Source organism: Panthera onca, chromosome C2 (genome assembly GCF_046562875.1).
Source record: "Panthera onca isolate mPanOnc1 chromosome C2, mPanOnc1 haplotype 2, whole genome shotgun sequence".
Taxonomy (NCBI): domain Eukaryota; kingdom Metazoa; phylum Chordata; class Mammalia; order Carnivora; family Felidae; genus Panthera; species Panthera onca.
Window position 1 is genome coordinate 149,539,750 of NC_138347.1, and position 16,948 is coordinate 149,556,697.

Genomic DNA, 16,948 nt, shown 5'->3' on the forward strand with positions numbered 1-16,948 from the left:
TGTATGCCACGATAAGGGATTTTGGCTTCATCTTAGGAGTTGCAGGAACTATGGAGAATATTTTATAGGTGAATAATGTACTCCTATTTGCTGTGGGAGAAGATCACTGTGGCTAAGATTTCTAGGATAGATGGAAGAAAACAAAGTGAGATAAAACATGTTCTAGTAATCGAAAAATATGGTGTATTGCAATATAAGGCAACATCAGTGGGGGTATCATTCTCATAGTAACAGGGGATCAATTGTACATGGGAGGAATGAGGAGTCAAGGAAGATGCTCAGGTTTTTCCAGCATGGTCTTGAGCTGATGATCCTCAGAGGGGGAGAATCATGTTTAGGATAGGTTCTGAGCTTAGTTTTGGATGTGGAGTTCAAAGGATTGCAATATACCCTTCATCCACATTCAGAAAATGTTAGCATTTTACCATGTTTGCTTTATAGTTCCTCTTTTTGTCTTTTACCTTGTGCGTGCAAGTACATGTGTGACCAGTTTGAGAAGAGGTTGCAGACCTGATGCTCCTTTACTTGTAATCAGTTTACTGAATATTCCCTAAAATCAGGCAATGAATTTAAAAAGAAGTTAACATTTATTTAACATTAACTCATCTACATGACTTTTTCAGATGTCACGATCATCCCAGTTGTGTTCTTTGATGTGAAACAAAATTGCCAGATCTTGAATTGCAGTCAGTTATCATGTCTTTGAAGTCTTCTGTAATTGGAACAGTTTTTCAGTCTAAGACTAGTGGATCTTTGAGTGGTTTTGGAATTATGTGTTTGTGTGGGGGGTGGAAACAGATGACTCAAAGGTTCCTTGGTGTTTATGGTTTTATTTTACCCAGGTGATGACTTAGCTTGATTATTTGGTTCAGGAATTAGGTGAGATTCATGCATGGATACAGATACGTAGGTATATCTCCATCCTTAAATAAAAGCATATGCCTGGCTGTAAATTCTTCTTGTTTGGCAATGTAGCACCCAACGTAAAAGGACAGTGGCATAGCAAAAGAGCTGCTTACATTTACCTTGGACATAATGGTGTTACTGCTAGGTGCTTACTTCTCTTAAGGACTGTGGGGAACTTTCACTCTTGCTCTGTGTGGCCATCTCGCTAATAATTCTGTATTCCTGCCTGCTTGTATTCATTAACTCTGTGTGTGTGCCTGCATTTCCTTTTTGCCTGTCATTAGGCACCTGGAACAAAGTGAAAATAATGCTAATGTTAGTATTTATTCCTCTGTGTTGTATTATGCCTTTTGTTAAAGAATGTTATAGGAATACAGGTTTTTCTTCTGTGTCCTGTATTGAGTATTTTATGTCTGTAGGACTTCAGGTGTGTAGACTAGATGCGTAGACTAGAGATGTGCTTTCTGTACATGCAGGTTTGTGCAGAGGTTCATGGGTACATGCAGTTGTGACTTCCAGTTGTTCTCATTACTTATTGCCACCCTTACTGTTGGGCGGTTGATTGATAAAGAGATGGATGGGCTTTGTTGTCCTATTGGCCTTGATTTCAATCCAACTTTGTGCATTGGTTACCTTTTCAAGGTTCATTTTTCTCTTTAAGAATAATACTGTCACCTTGTTATGGCTACTTTCCAGGTTTAAATGAGATAATACATATTAAAATTTTGGTTAGACTCCCGCACAAATTAAGAATGCAATAACAATAGTTGAAATTATTTTATTTTCTGCCATCTGTTTATTTATTGTAAACTCTTGACCCTGATAGTTGACTGCTCTATTTATTTCATGTTTTCTCACAAAATATTTTAATATCTTCCACAGGATTTTGTTTCTACAATTATCCGTTTACTTGACAGCCCATCAACTTCGATCAGAGCAAAAGCCTTCCTCGTTCTTTTATATATTTTGATTCATAACCATGAGATGCTGCTGCTCGGCTGCCAAGCAAGGTATGATTTTCTCTGATGGTTTCAATTTGGAACTTGTTTTATTTATCTATTTTTATTTACTTTTTCATTTATATCCAAGGTAGCACATAGTGCAATAATTTCAGGAATAGAATCCAGTGATTCATCCTCTACACATAATTCCCAGTGCTCATCCCAGTGAGTGTCTTCCTTAATGCCGCTTACCCATTTAGCCCATCCTCGCACCCATGACCCCTCCAGCAACCCTCAGTATGTTCTCTGTATTCAGGAGTCTCTTGTGTTTTGTCCCCCTCCCTGTTTTTATATTGTTTTTGCTCCCCTTCCCTTCTGTTCATCTGTTTTGTATCTTAAATTCCACATATGAGTGAAGTCATATGGTATTTGTCTTTCTCTAATTTCGCTTAGCAGAATACACTCTAGTTCCATCCATGTTGTTGCAAATGGCAAGACTTCATTCTTTTGGTTGCCAAATAATATTCCATTTTGTGTGTGTGTGCATGTGTGTGTGGTGTATATGTATATATAGTGATTGCCAAGTAATACTCCATTATGAGTGTGTGTGTGTATGTATGTGTATATTTATACATATATCTTCTTCATTCATCTGTCGGTGGACATTTAGGCTTTTTATATACTTTGGCAATTGTCAATAGTGCTGTTATAAACATTGGGGTCATGTGCCCCTTTGAAACAGCACATCTGTATCCTTTGGCTAAATACCTACTAGAGCAATTGCTGGGTCATAGGGTAGTTCTGTTTTTGATTTTTTAAGGAACCTTCATACTGTTTTCTGGGGTGGCTGCACCAGTTTTCATTCCCACCAGCAGTAAAAGAGGGTTCCCCTTTCTCCGCATCCTTGCCAACATCTGTTGTTGCCTCAGTTACTAATTTCAGCCATTCTGACTGGTGTGAGGTGGTATCTCATTGTGGTTTTGATTTGTATTTCCCTGATGATGAGTGGATGTTGAGCATATTTTCATGTGTCTGTTAGCCATCTGGATGTCTTCTTTGGAGAAGTGTCTATTCATGTCTTCCGCCCATTTCTTCACTGGATTAATCTTTTTGGGTGTTGAGTTTGATAAGTTCTTTATAGATTTTGGATACTAGCCCTTTATCTGATATGTCATTTGCAAATATCTTCTCCCATTCCATTGGTTGCCTTTTAGTTTGGCTGATTTTTTCCTTTGCTGTGCAGAAGCTTTTTATCTTGATGAGGTCCTGATAGTTCATTTTTGCTTGTTTCCCTTGCCTTTGGAGACCTGTTGAGTAAGAAGTTGCTAAGGTCATAGAGGTTGTTGCCTGCTTTCTCCTCTAGGATTTTGATGGCTTCCTGTCTTATGTTTAGGTCTTTGATCTACTTTGAGTTTATTTTGTGTATGGTGTAAGAATGTGGTCTAGGTTTTCTTCTGCATGTTGCTGTCCAGTTTTCCCGACACCATTTGCTGAAGAGACTGTCTTTATTCCTTTGGATATTCTTTCCTGCTTTGTCAAAGATTAGTTGGCCATCTGTTTGTGGGTCTCTGTGCCAGTACCATACTGTCTTGATTACGGCTTTGTAATACATCTTGAAGTCTGGGATTGTGATGCCTCCAGCTTTGGTTTTCTTTTTCAGGATTGCTTTGGCCTTTTGGGTCTTTTCTGGTTCCATACAAATTTTAGGATTGTTTAGATGCCATGGTGGCAAGGATGGATGAAGCAGAGAAGTGAATCAGTGATATTGAAGACAAAATTATGGAGAATAATGAAGCAGAAAAAAAAAGAGGGAAACTAAGGCAAGAGAGCACAATATAAGAATTATAGAACTCAGTGGCTTATTAAAAAGAAACAACATCTGAATGATAGGAGTCCCAGAAGATGAAGAGTGAGAAAAAGGGGTAGAAGGTTTATGTGAACAAATCATAGTAGAAAACTTTCCTAACCTGGGGAAAGACACAGACATCAAAACCCAAGAAGCACAGAAAATTCCCATTAGATTCAACAAAAAACCCACCACCAACAAGGCATATCCTAGTCAAATTCACAAAATACACAAAGAAGGAAAGAATTAAGAAAACAAGGGAAAAAAATTCCTTAACCTATAAGGGAAGACAGATCAGGTTCACAGCAGACTTATCCACAGAAACTTGGCAGGCCAGAAAGGACATATTCAACGTGATGACTCAGAAAAATATGCAGCCAAGAATTCTTGATCCAGCAAGGCTGTCATTCAGAATAAAAGGAGAGAGAAAGAGTTTCCCAGACAAAAACTAAACGAGTTCATGGCCACTAAACCAGCCCTACAAGAAATTTTAAGAGGGCCTCTCTGATGGGAGAAAAGATGAAACAAACAAAAAAAGACCAAGGGCAACAAAGACTAGAAAGGACCAGAGAACACCACCAGAAACTCCAACTCTACAGGCAATACAATGGCAATAAATTACTCTCTTTCAGTACTCACTCTAAATGTCAACGGACTAAATGCTTCAGTCAAAAGGCACAGGGTAACAAAATGTATAAGAAAACAAGATCCATCTGTATGCTGTTTACAAGAGACCCATTTTAGACCTAAAGACACCTTCAGATTGAAAGTAAGGGGATGGAGGACCATCTATCATGCTAATGGTCGCCCAAAGAAAGCTAGAGTAGCCATGCTTATATGAGACAATCTAAATTTTAAAATAAAGACTATAACAAGAGATGAAGAAGGGCATTATATCATAATTAAGGGGTATATCCACCAAGAGGATCTAACAATTCTGTACATTTATGCCCCCAATGTGGAAGCACTCAAATATATACATCTATAAATCACAAACATAAAAAACCTCATTGATAACAACACCATAATAGTAGGGGACTTCAACACTCTACTTACAGCAATGGACAGATCATCTAAGCAGAGAATCAACAAGGACACAATAGCTTTGAATGACACACTGGACCGAATGGATTTAACAGATATATTCAGAACATTTCATCCTAAAGCAGAGGAATACACATTCTTCTCGAGTGCACATGGAATATTCTCCAGAATAGATCACATACTGGGCCACAAAATCAGCCCTCAATGAGTACAAAAATATCGAGATCATACCATGTACATTTTTAGACCACAATGTTCTGAAACTCGAAATCAGTCGCAAGAAAAAATTGGTAAAGACCACGAATACTGGGAGATTAAGGAGCATCTACTACAGAATGAACAGGTAACCATGAAGTTAAAGAGGAAATAAAAAGTTCATGGAAGCCAATGAAAACGATAAGATGACAGCCCTAAATCTCTGGGATGCAGCATAAGCAGTCATAAGAGGAAAGTATATAGCAATTCAGGCCTTGCTAAAGAAGGAAGAAAGGTCTCAGATACACAACCTAACCTTACACCTTAAACAGCTGGAAAAATAATAGCAAATAAAACCCAAAACCAGCAGAAGACAGGAAATAATAAAGATTAGAGCAGAAATCATCAATGCTGTCGAAATAAAAAAACAATAGTAGAACAGATCAATGAAACCATGAGCTGGTTCTTTGAAAGAGTTAACAAAATTGATAAATCCCTAGCCAGTTTGATCAAAAAGAAAAACGGAAAGGACCCAAATAAGTAAAATCAAGAATGAAAGAAGAGAATCACAACCAACACTGCAGAAATACAAATAATAATAAGAGAATATTATGAGCAATTATATGCCAATAAATTGGGCAATCTGGAAGAAATAGATAAATTCCTGGAAACATATAAACTACCAAAACGGAAACAGGAAGAAATAGAAAATTGGAACAGACCCATAACCAGTAAATAAATTGAATTAGTAATCAAAAATCTCCCAAAAAGCTAGAGTCCAAGGCCAGATGGCTTTCCAGGGGAGTTCTACCAAACATTTAAAGAAGAGTTAACACCTATTCTCTTGAATTGTTCCAAAAAATAGAAATGGAAGGAATACTTCCACACTCATTCTTTGAGGCCAGCATTACCTTGATTCCAAGACCAGACAAAGACCCCACTAAAAAGGAGAACTAGAGACCGATTTCCCTGATGAACAGGGATGCAGAAATCCTCAAAAAGATACTAGCCAACCAGATCCAACAGTATATTAGAAGAATTATTTACCACGATCAGGTGGGATTTATTAATTTTAGTCGTATTTCTTGGCCTCTATATACTTGATACTGATTTTTTTTTTCCCCTAGACTTTTCTAAGGGCTTAATTTTTCACTTAACACCATCATCTGGGAAACACCAACGATGAAGAGAAGACCTGTGGAACTGAAGCTGGTTGGTGGGAAATACCTGGAGTTCCCTAGATGTGAGGATAATCCAAGGCAGGGTGTTAAAGTTGGTTCTTGTTTGCATCTTTGAGAGGCATTCTTGACTGGTGGTTTGGTCATTTTTCATTTTTGTAAGATTCAGGAATGAGCCACTGAAGCCCAGACAGTCTACAGAAGTGGGGCAGGAGGCAGAGTCAGGAGGATTTCTGGAGTGGTCCTTTGCTGGGCAGATCCTCAGTCTCCCTAGGTTCCACTTCCTTCCTCTAAAAGGAGAAGTTGTCCTGATGCTCCTGAGATTCCCTTCATGCTCTGATGCTTCCTGATTAACGTCTTCTGGACTGGTTCATGCTCCATTACACCTCAGAGGAACCTTGAACACATGGATTTTTGAAGAATACCATATGGAATGTCTGTTTCTTGATCTAGCTTTCTCCTTATTGTAGAATACTCAGGAGACCCTAGCATTGCTGAGATTGATCTAGATTAGAGATTAGAAAACTTTTTCCTATAGAGATTAACTATGTTAGGATTTATGGGGTAAGATCCAAAATTGTGGCTATTATAGCTGTATTTATGTAAGAAGAGAAAACAAATTTCCACAATTTTTTTGTTGATGAATGTACTTTTATAATGAGAGAAAACAAATATCCACAGATTTTTAAATTGACATAGTAAAGAATATACTAACAAAGGAATATAGCTTTTTTTTTTTTTTTTTTTTTTTTTGGTAATACAGGTCTACAAATGAGAAGAACACAATTCTTTTTCTGAGGGATAGATAACATTTTGCTTAATTAGGGGTCAAAGTTAGCATCCTCCTCATCAAATCAGTTGTAAATGTCAACGTTAGCGGTGATTGCAAAATGTGTACGTTAGTGCTGATTGCTAGTGCAATTTTATGTACCTGATCTTTGAAAATTCCTTTTCCTGTAGATAGATACTAGTAGTCACATACCAGTGCTAATTTATGAGCATGTAATTTTAATTGAGCATCCATCACTTGGAAGGCAAGATTCTTCCTTGGTATTTGCCGTTTAGTATGTCCTTAGGTTGCAGGTTAATCAGGTCTAAGTGGAGGGGATATAGAGGCTCCTACAGAGGCTTCTTTCTTTCTGTGTCTCAGAGATCACTGTCCAGCTTTGTTTCACGTCCAGCGTCTTGAAAACCGATGTTCCGTGTATGTGTCTATTTTGTAGTTGTTTTATTTATTTATTTATTTATTTATTTATTTATTTATTTATTTATTTATTTAACGTTTATTTATTTTTGAGACAGAGCATGAACAGGGGAGGGGCAGAGAGAGAGAGGGAGACACAGAATCTGAAGCAGGCTCCAGGCTCTGAGCTGTCAGCACAGAGCCCGACCCGGGGCTCGAACTCACAGACTGTGAGATCATGACCTGAGCCGAAGTCGGATGCTTAACCGACCAAGCCTCCCAGGCGCCCCTTGTAGTTGTTTTAAATGGGAGCATGCATCCTTAGTCCACTAGAGCCGAAGGTAGTAGTTGTTCTTGTCTATTTGTAAGGGTTTCTTTCTGCTGGCTTCGCTTCCTCTTCTCTGTGTGTCTGCCATCATCTTCCCCAGGATAGATAACATAGATTCTCAACAGATGTTCTTACATCGTTTCTCGGATTCACAGTCTGATCTCCATATAGTGACTAGAGAATCTTGTAGACAGTGTGAATCAGCTTTTGTTTCTTCCCTGCTCAGACTCTTCTGATAATATCCTGTCATCCTGAGATGATAGCCCTGCTCTTGACCATGGCCTCCTCTGCCCTCCTTCCTCTAATCCCTGCCCACCTCTTAGCCTGTGTCGTCTTTGACTTTCCTTGGCTCTCACTCCATTCCAGTTACATGGTGTTTCTTGTTGCTTTTTGAACACAGTAAGCCTACTGTGCTCACCGCAGGGCCTTTCCCTGGTGCTGTTCCTTGTGCCCATAATGCTCTTCCCCCAGATGTTTTCATGGCTGGCTTCCTCCGATCATTCAGCCTTCTGGTCACTTTAAGAATCTCTTCTGACAGCGACTCCGATCTCTCTGTCTCAAATACTCTTAACCCCAACTGCAGAAACTCTTTAACTGGAAACGACTAAACCATTCTGACCGTCATAGCCAGGGCGTGAACCGTTCGGTCCTCTCAGAAAATTGCTGTGATGTGTGTGTCTGCTCTCTCTGGAGCAACACGGTGAGCAGGATGCGTGTAGAGAAGGAGCCTGGAAGATGAGGCTTGGCTTTGCTGGAGAGGTGAGGACGGGCTCCGTTCTTCCCGTGCTGTGTGGCAGAGATGGCTCGGTATCCTCTAAACCTCGGTGAACGGGAGACCTTGGGGCTTCGGCGTCGGCAGGTGCAAAACGCAGACGTCTTCTGTGCGTGGTTGTGGGGGCCGGGCGTGCCTGTTCCCAGGAGATCTGGAGCAGGACTGAATGGGGGCCAGTCTGCCCCCGTCAGTGAGGCTGCAGGCCGATGATGTCATTTCCTCGCTCCTAAAGAGAGCAGCTCCCTCTCACCACCTGCTTCTTGGCCACGCGCTGTCCTGGTCAGGTGCCGAGTAGGTGAAGAAGTCACGAGGAAGCAGATCTGTCGGAGTCCATTGAGAGAGACGCTGTACTTGGAGGAGACAGAGCGAGAACAGGCAGCTCTTACTGGGGCAGAACGAACGGGACAGACGGAATCTCAGCAAACGAGTAACGGAAACTCTGTGGAGAGGCAGTTTGTGCAAGTGCGGCAGAGGAGCTGAAAGAGCGTGGCCTCTGCTGGGGATGCTTTTCGTGCTTTGAAAGGCAGTGTGAAAGAACAGGCCGAAGCACACAGAGCCGATGGCAGAGACCCGGACGGGTCCGCGAGGACAGTAGGAGAGACAGAGCAGAGTTCCGGGAGACCTCGTCGCCCGCATTGCCGGGGGCAGGAGGGAACCGATGGGGATTTCTAATTGGAGAGGTGTTAGCAGCCGTCTTCTGCTGGAACGTGCTCTCTCCTGCAGGTGGGGGAAGGAGAAAGTCACAGAACCATAAGGGCAAAGGGAAAGATGGCTAAAGCCGATGAGCATTGTCACCTCATCTTTGTAGTTTGGACGCCGGAAAGCTGACAGATGGATGCTTGCTAATTTAGCAGAATGGAGATTGCTGACATCCTTTTTTGTCTGCAAGACGAAAGCCGTGAGGACACCGATGACTATGTCAGAACTCTGGAAAGGTTGGAAACGAGAGGTGCTGCTACCTTTGGCCGTGGTGAGGGGCGGGGGAGACTCAAGACAGGAATGATGGGGGATCTGCTTGGAGAGTGGATTCCCAGCGCCCCCCTCCCCCCCCAAACGTCCAGGAGACTCTGCCTCTTCTGCCACAGCAGGAGACTTGAAATACATTCTGGATAGTGCCAATCTGGGTATTTTCACGTATAGGTAAGAGGGAGATGAGGTGCCTTGTGAGAAGTCTGAGGATTGTATGAACGTCTGATCACTCGGAAGGGTGAGGCCTTCCACCCCCTGTTTTACTGCGATTGCAGACTGTTGGCAGCCTGGCTTATGCACTATTGGCCAGAATTTGGAGATTCATCTCTGGGAAGGTGGCCAAATCCCAGTAAGAGCCCCCACAGGGGCTGCCGTTTGGATGGCCCCTTCTGCATCCAGTGAAACCTTCCCCCCATTCTCGGAATGGAGCCCATCCGTGTTAAGTCCTGCTCCTGCACATACACCTCCCAACAACACTTCAGTGCATCATTTAAAAACATAAATGGACAATCAAGAATCAGCAGGTATTTGGGGCGCATGGGTGGCTCAGTGGGTTAAGTGTTCAACTCTTGATTTCAGCTTAGGTCATGATCTCACAGTTCATGGGATTGAGCCCTGCACCAGACTCGGTGCAGACAGTGGGAAGCCTGCTTGGGTTTCTCCCTCTCTGTCTCTCTCTTCCCCTCCCCTGCTTGCACACGCGCCCTTTCTCTCTCTGTCTCTCAAAATAAATACACAAAATGTATATAAAAAAGAATCACTAGATATTTAAGAGAAGCCTCTCACATGGGGTGCAGAAGCCAAAACTCGTCAACAGGTAGAGTGATATGGCAGAAGCAGAGATTAGAGTTATGAAGAGACAGTTCACGGAGAAACGAATGAGGGACCCTTAAACCTACCAATATATGCACAAGTTTCCTCGTCGTAAGAGGAATGCACATCGTTATTCCTCATTCTAAGAGAAACCAGCAGAGATAGGATTTCACAGTGCACTAGCAGGGTCTGCAAATGTATTGATGAGGCTGTCGAGAAACCGGGCCTCTCCTACATTGCCTGTGGGAATGTAAAATGTGGAAGCTACTAGGAAGAGGAATTTGACGATATCTAGAAAAATTACATATTTCACCCTTTGGCCCAGCCATCTCACTTCTAGGACAGAGGGTCCAAAGATCCTTTATTAGCAAAGAGGAGAAATGACACATTTACTAGGCATTGTTTGTTATGGCAAAAAGACTAAACAGTGTAAATATCCATGAGCAGGAGACTGGCTAGAGAACTGTGGGCATGTTAGTTTTCTGTCCCTGCCATAACAAATTAATCCAAAAAAACCGAAAACCAAAAAAACCCCAAACCGGCACATTTTAATCTGACAGTTCCCATGGGTCAGGAGTCAGGGTTCTGTGTAGTGGGACCGTCTGCTTGAAGTGGAAGTGGTAGCTGCTTCCGTAGTCTACATCCAAGGCTCGGGGGCCTCTTCCAAGGTCACTAATTGTTGGCAGAATTTATTTCCTTGCAGCAGTAGGTCTGAAGTCCCCATTTCCTTGCTGGCTCTTGGCGGGGGCTTTCTCTCAGCTTCTAAAGGCCGACCTTTCTCTCCATTGGCAGTTCATAGCCAAGCAGTTTGCTTTCTTCTTGGAGGCCAGTAGGAGTCCTGCTTGCGTATTCCTTGAATCCCCTCCACCCCCCTCAAATGTCTTTGACCTCCCTCTTTTGCCACCAGCCACAGAAAACTCTGCTTTTACGGGCTTCACCTGACTGGGATGGGTTCATGCAGATAATCTACATACTTTGGGGTTAATTGAATTGGGACTTGACTTCTTCAAATTCTCTTCACTGTATACCTAGATTGGTGTTTGATGCCAGAGGGGTGGGAATCTTGAGAGATTATTAGAATTCTGCCAACCACAGTCCCCATAATGGAGGACTTGGCAACTGTGGAAAGGGTCAAGGAAGATCTCTTTACACAGTCATGGAGTGAATGGTCTCCAGGATACATTATTATCCTGAAATAACGCAAGGTGCAGAACAATATTTATGGTAGGCGACCTTCTGTATAAGAAAGGGAGTGAAAACAGAAAGGATAGATGCATTTACTAGTATTTTCAAAAAGAGAAGGGAAGCATACATGAAAAATTACCAAAAAATGGCAATTTATAGGGAGAGGAAGCAAATAGGGAGAGAAAGGGAATAGGGAGTAGGAATAGGGATGAAAGCTATACTTCTCTTAATGTAACTGTTTTATGATCTAGGTTAAAGAACCATGTACATGTTGTACATGATGAAAAATAAAATTAAATAAAAAAGGTTAAAAAGAAAGCAGTCTGTAAAAATTGAAAAATAACCTGATGTCAACTTTGTGGTATAACTCTCCAAAGAAGAGATCGGAATGTGTTTTTAAATCACAGTACTTGGCAGTATATTTCTTTTCTTTTCTTTTTTTTTAAGTTTATTTATTCTGAGAGGGAAAGAGAGAGTGGGGAGGCACAGAGAAAGAGAATCCCAAGCAGGCTCTGCACCGCCAGTATGGAGCCTGATGCGGGGCTTGAACCCATGAACCTGTAGATCAGGACTTAAGCCAAAATCAACAGCTGGACGCTCAACCAACCTGAGTCAACCAGACACCCAGTACTTGATAGTATATTTCTATTGGGATGTGTTTTAGGGACCAAAAAACCCCAATAAGGAAACTTCACCTTCCTTTTGTTTTTGTTGTTAATGTTAATAATCGTATTGCTGACTTGAAACTATCGTATACATGTATATGTGTGTTACAGGAAGAGAAAGCTAATAATTATGCCAATTGAAGTAGGAACCAAGGTTTTCTAACATGGAAGAAAATAAACAATTATGAAATAAAAAGTAAAATCCTGTCATCCATAATTTAAATCAAAATTATCAGAATGAACTCATGACTTACTCTTTATTTTATTTTGTCTCTTTTTAAAGAACTTACTTACTTTATAATTTGAGCTACTCAAAATCCAGCACAGATTTTAATCCCTAAGTGCTGTTTTCCACTAAAAGGCGTTTTGTGCAAATGGCCACTGTCTTGGGCAAAGCCAGACATTCATGCAGGAGATAAGCTATAGAGCCCAGGACATGTTTTCATTCCTGAAAGCAAGGGAAATTACCAGAAACTGCTAAGGTCCTGTCAAAAGAACGTAAGATCCAACTTGAAGGATCTTCTACTTGCCCAGGATGGAATTTTGAGCACTAAAAGCAATAATGACTACAGTATATTAAAATAGCAGGGTAAAGAATTTTCGAGGTCATGATTATAGTAAACAACCCTTAGGAGGACAGGTGACCATTAGCCTGAATATTGTTCAATCAGGGGCCCAAATCAGCACTTACCCAGCATTTAACAGACTTTAGTTCGGAATAATCCAGTAGTTGATTTGGCAAAGTTTTTCTTTATAGAAGTTTCATAACTAAGAAAAACAGGAGAAATGATGTGGTTAGGAAATCTCTGTTTCGCAATCCTTCAAGTCATAAAGGGATTCATTTTAAAAAATGAGCATTTTGGATAAATCTTTGGATATATGCTTTAACACTTCTCATGGGTAACTTTCTAGAAGTGAAATTGCTTGGTCTTATGGTAGGTCTTAATGTTTTTAAGAAACAGACAAACGATTTTCCAAGGTAGTTGTACCATTTGACATTCCTTCCCACCCCCAGTGTATGAGAATTCCGGTTTTTCTGCAGCATCCTTGCCGACTCCCCATGGCTAGTCTTTTTTTTTTTTTTTTTTTTTTGTAAACTTTAACCCTTCTACCAGGTGTGCAGTTCTAGCTCACTGGTTTTAATTGAATTTCCCTCACAATTTATGATTTTGATCATCTTTTCATGTGCTTATTTGTCATCCCTGTATCTTCCTTGTTGAACAACCTATGCATATCTTTTCCCTTATAAAAGTGGTTTTCTTAGTGAATTTTGAGGGTTTAAAAATACATAGTTATGATATAAGTTATTTATCACATCTGTGGCTTGCAAATATTTTCTCTTAGTGACTTTGTCTGTTTATTCTCTTAAGAGTGCCTTTCAAAGAGTAGAGATGTCCAAATGTAGATGGATAAATTGTGGTCCATTTTTACAAGGGAATCCTTACTTTGCAATTACTACTTAGCAATAAATAGCTTTGAAGAGCTGGAAGGTTTCATCCTACTTATAAGCTAACAAGTGAACCTGCTGGTTTTAATAGATGCAGGCAAAAGACATAGACTCCTGGGTCAGAGATGGGCCTTCATCACCCAGGACACAGTGGACAGCCTGAGGGTCCGTTTGAATTGGTTCCCCTTGACACCCAGGTCCCTTTGTGGAGGGAGCAATGTGCAGGCAGGCCCAGGTGGGTGCTGTGCACACGGTGAGGTGGTTTGTGTCACTGCTGAGGGCCTCGGTGATTAGAAGCCCCTCATTTTATGAGGAGTGCCGGCAGACCTGCCCAACTTTTACCCCCAGAAGGAGACATTATCTCCATTATCCTGATTGGGAAACAAATCTGCTCTCTTCCTGGGGGGAGACATTGTATTTTCCAAAGCTGTTTGCCATACAAACCTAAGCATAGCTGGAGTTGGGAACAGATGCTTTAGTGTGTCTTCATCTGACACGCAGAGATACGTGAGAACCATGGAGCGCATTTTCTCCCCACACTATTGATATGATGGCTCTTCGTTTTATGTTTTCAGAAACCAGCGAACTGTTTTCCAGAACGGCTGCCCTGTTTTACATTCCCACCAGCAGTGTAGGAGTGATGGGGTTTCTCTGTCTCCTCGGTAGCTTGTGCTGTTGCCATGTTTAACTTGAGTCATTCTCAAGGGTGTGGTGATACCTCATTGTGATTTTAATTTGCATTTCAAATGCTAATGATGTTGAGTGTGGTTTTGTGTGCTTGTTTTCCTTCTCTCTGGCCTCCTCAGTGAAATGTTTGTTCATGTCTTTTGCATAATTTCAAATTGTTTCCGCTCTTGAGTTTTTGAGTCTTCTTTATATATTTTAGAGATGAGTCCATTGTCAGATATATGCTTTGCAGATATTTTCTCCCAGTGTGTAGCTTGTCTTTTTATCCCCTTTATAAAAATCTTTTTTTCAATGTTTATTTATTTTTGAGAGACTGAGACAGAGAATGAGTCGGGGAGGGGCAGAGAGAGAGGGAGACTAGAATCCAATGCAGGCTCCCGGGGTCCTAGCTGTCAGCACAGAACCGAACCCAGGGCTCGAACTTAATAACCATGAGATCATGACCTGAGCCGAAGTTGGATGCTTAAATGACTGAGCCACCTGGGCACCCCTGTCTTTTTAGTGTCTTCACAGAGTCTTTCTCAGAGCAAAAGTTTCTAATTTCGATGAGGTCCACTTGACCAATTTTCCTTTTTTGCTCTCAGTATCAAGTCTCGGAAGTCTAGGTAGATGCCACCGATTTTCTCCCCACTCCGCCTCCCGCCAGATGTTTGTTTGTATGCCATTCATTTATCGTCCATTCTGAGTTAATATCTATATGAAGTGTGAAGTTTAGATACGTGTTGGTTTTTTTGTTTCTGTTTTTTGTTTGTTTTTTTGCCTGTGAATATTTAATTGCTCTGGCACCATTTGTTAAAAAAACTTGTCTTTTCTGCATTGAATTGCTTTTGTTCCTTGTCACAAAATCAGTTGGGCACATTTGTTTTGGGTGACTCTCATTTTGGGTTCTCTATTCTGGTCCATTGATTTGTGTGTGTCTTTCTACCAGTACCATAGTGTTTTGATTACTGTAGCTTTTATGGTGAATCTTAATATTGGTAAAGTGATTCCTCCCATTTTTTCTTCTTTGCCGGTACTGTTTTAGCTTCTCCAGGGCCTGTATGCCTTTGCATATGTTTTAGAATAAGCTTTTTTATGTCTGTCAAAACCTTGGTGACATTGTGATAGGAGTTGCATTAAACCAATGTATCAGTTTAGGGAGAGTGATATATTTACTCGGATGTCATCCAGTCTTTGAACATGTGTGCAAGGGCAGAGTGGGGGGTGGGGGGGGGGCGGAGAGAGATTGAGAGAGATAGAGAGAGAGAGAGAGAAAGAGAGAGAGAGAGAATATATATCTTAAGTAGGCTCCACAGTCAGCATGGAGCCTGAGGTTAGGCTCGATCCCGTGACCCTGAACTGATTACCTGAGCCGACTGATGTTGGTGAATGTACCGTGGGTGCTTGAAAAAGATGTGAATTCTGCTGCTTGTTGGGCGGAGTGCTCTTTTTGTGTAAGTTAGATTCTCTTGTTTCATTGTGTTGTTTAGATACGTTGTACTCTTACAGTTTTTATTTCTAGCAATTACTAAAAGGATAATGAAGTCTACAATTACAATTGTGGATTTGTTTATTTCTCTTTTCAGCTCTAAAAATTTTTACTTCACGTATTTGGAGGCTCCATTGTTTAGTGTGTACATATTTAAGGTTATTTTGTCTTCCTGGTAGATGGATGTTTTTTTATCATTATTTGGGTTCCTCTTTGTCTCTGAGAGGTTTTCTTTTCTTTGATTTAATGTCAATGTAGCCACTTCATTTGCTGTCGATGTAGCCACTTTGCCTTTATTTGCCTTAAAGCCAATTTGCCTTAAATTGTTTGCATTTTATATCTGTTTTCACCTTTTTCCTTTAAACCTACCTATATCATTGCATATGAAGTAAGTTCCTTACAGACAGTGTATTGCTGACTCATAATTTTGTATCTGCCTTGCCAGTTTCTGTCTTTTAATTAGTGCATATGGACCATTTACACTTAAGGTGATTATTGATGTTTTAGGGCTTAAACCTGACTTTTTTCAAAAATCATGACTGTATAAAAATTTTCCTTGTTTTTAAATCTACTGTATATTCTCTATATACACTGATTATTTCATCAGATGGAGTTACAATTTTTGCTTCAATGATGAGAAGTATGTTAGAGGTAGATATACATACCCCTAATTTTATGGATTCTCATGTCCTTCTTTACTTTTTTTGATACTGGTAGCTTGATGTTATAGTTCCCTTTATGTTTAGAAAACTTTCTTAAGCCATTCTTTAAAGATAGGTTTGTTTTAAAAGAATCACTACTTTTCCTTTTTCTGAGAAATCTCTATTTCTCCTGCATTCTTGAAGCATATTTCACTGCAGTTAAAACTTTGATTGACTTTTTTTGTTTGTTTTTTGTTAAGTCTCAAAAAAGATTCCACTTTCTTCTGTTCCCTGTAGTTTCATATGAAAAATCTTTGATTGCAGTTGGTGTTCTTTGTTAGTGATGGGCCATTTCTCTCTGGTTGTTTTAAAGATATTTTCTTTGTCTTTAGGATTTAGATGTTTAATTATAATTTATCTTTGGTGTGAATTTCTTTGGCTTTCTCCTTGAGTTTGTTCAGTTCCTTATACCTGTGTATTTATTTCTTCTGCTAAATGTGGGTATTTTCCAGGCAATATTTCTTAAAATACTTTTTCAGTTCTATTTTTCCTTTCCTTTCCTTCTTTGGACTCTGAAGATACACACACAGGTATACCTTAGACATGTTGCGGGTTTAGTTCCAGACCACCACAATAAAGTGAATATTGTAATAAAGTGAGTCAAATGAATTTTTTTATTT

The 16,948-nt window shown here is 40.4% G+C and overlaps 1 protein-coding gene across 15 annotated transcripts in view; it reads left to right on the forward strand.

Moving 5' to 3' along the window:
- The window catches only part of ULK4 (unc-51 like kinase 4), a 577,302-nt gene that overhangs the window by 152,288 nt on the left and 408,066 nt on the right, over positions 1 to 16,948 (forward strand). For all 15 annotated transcript variants that reach the window (XR_013549925.2, XR_013549926.2, XR_013549927.2 and 12 more), the window contains one exon: positions 1,789 to 1,916. Coding sequence is in view for 12 of the 15 variants with exons in the window: in XM_078432438.2 (XP_078288564.2) it covers positions 1,789 to 1,916 (128 nt within the window). In the remaining 3 variants the exon portion in view is untranslated. The remainder of the gene's footprint in view (positions 1 to 1,788; positions 1,917 to 16,948) is intronic.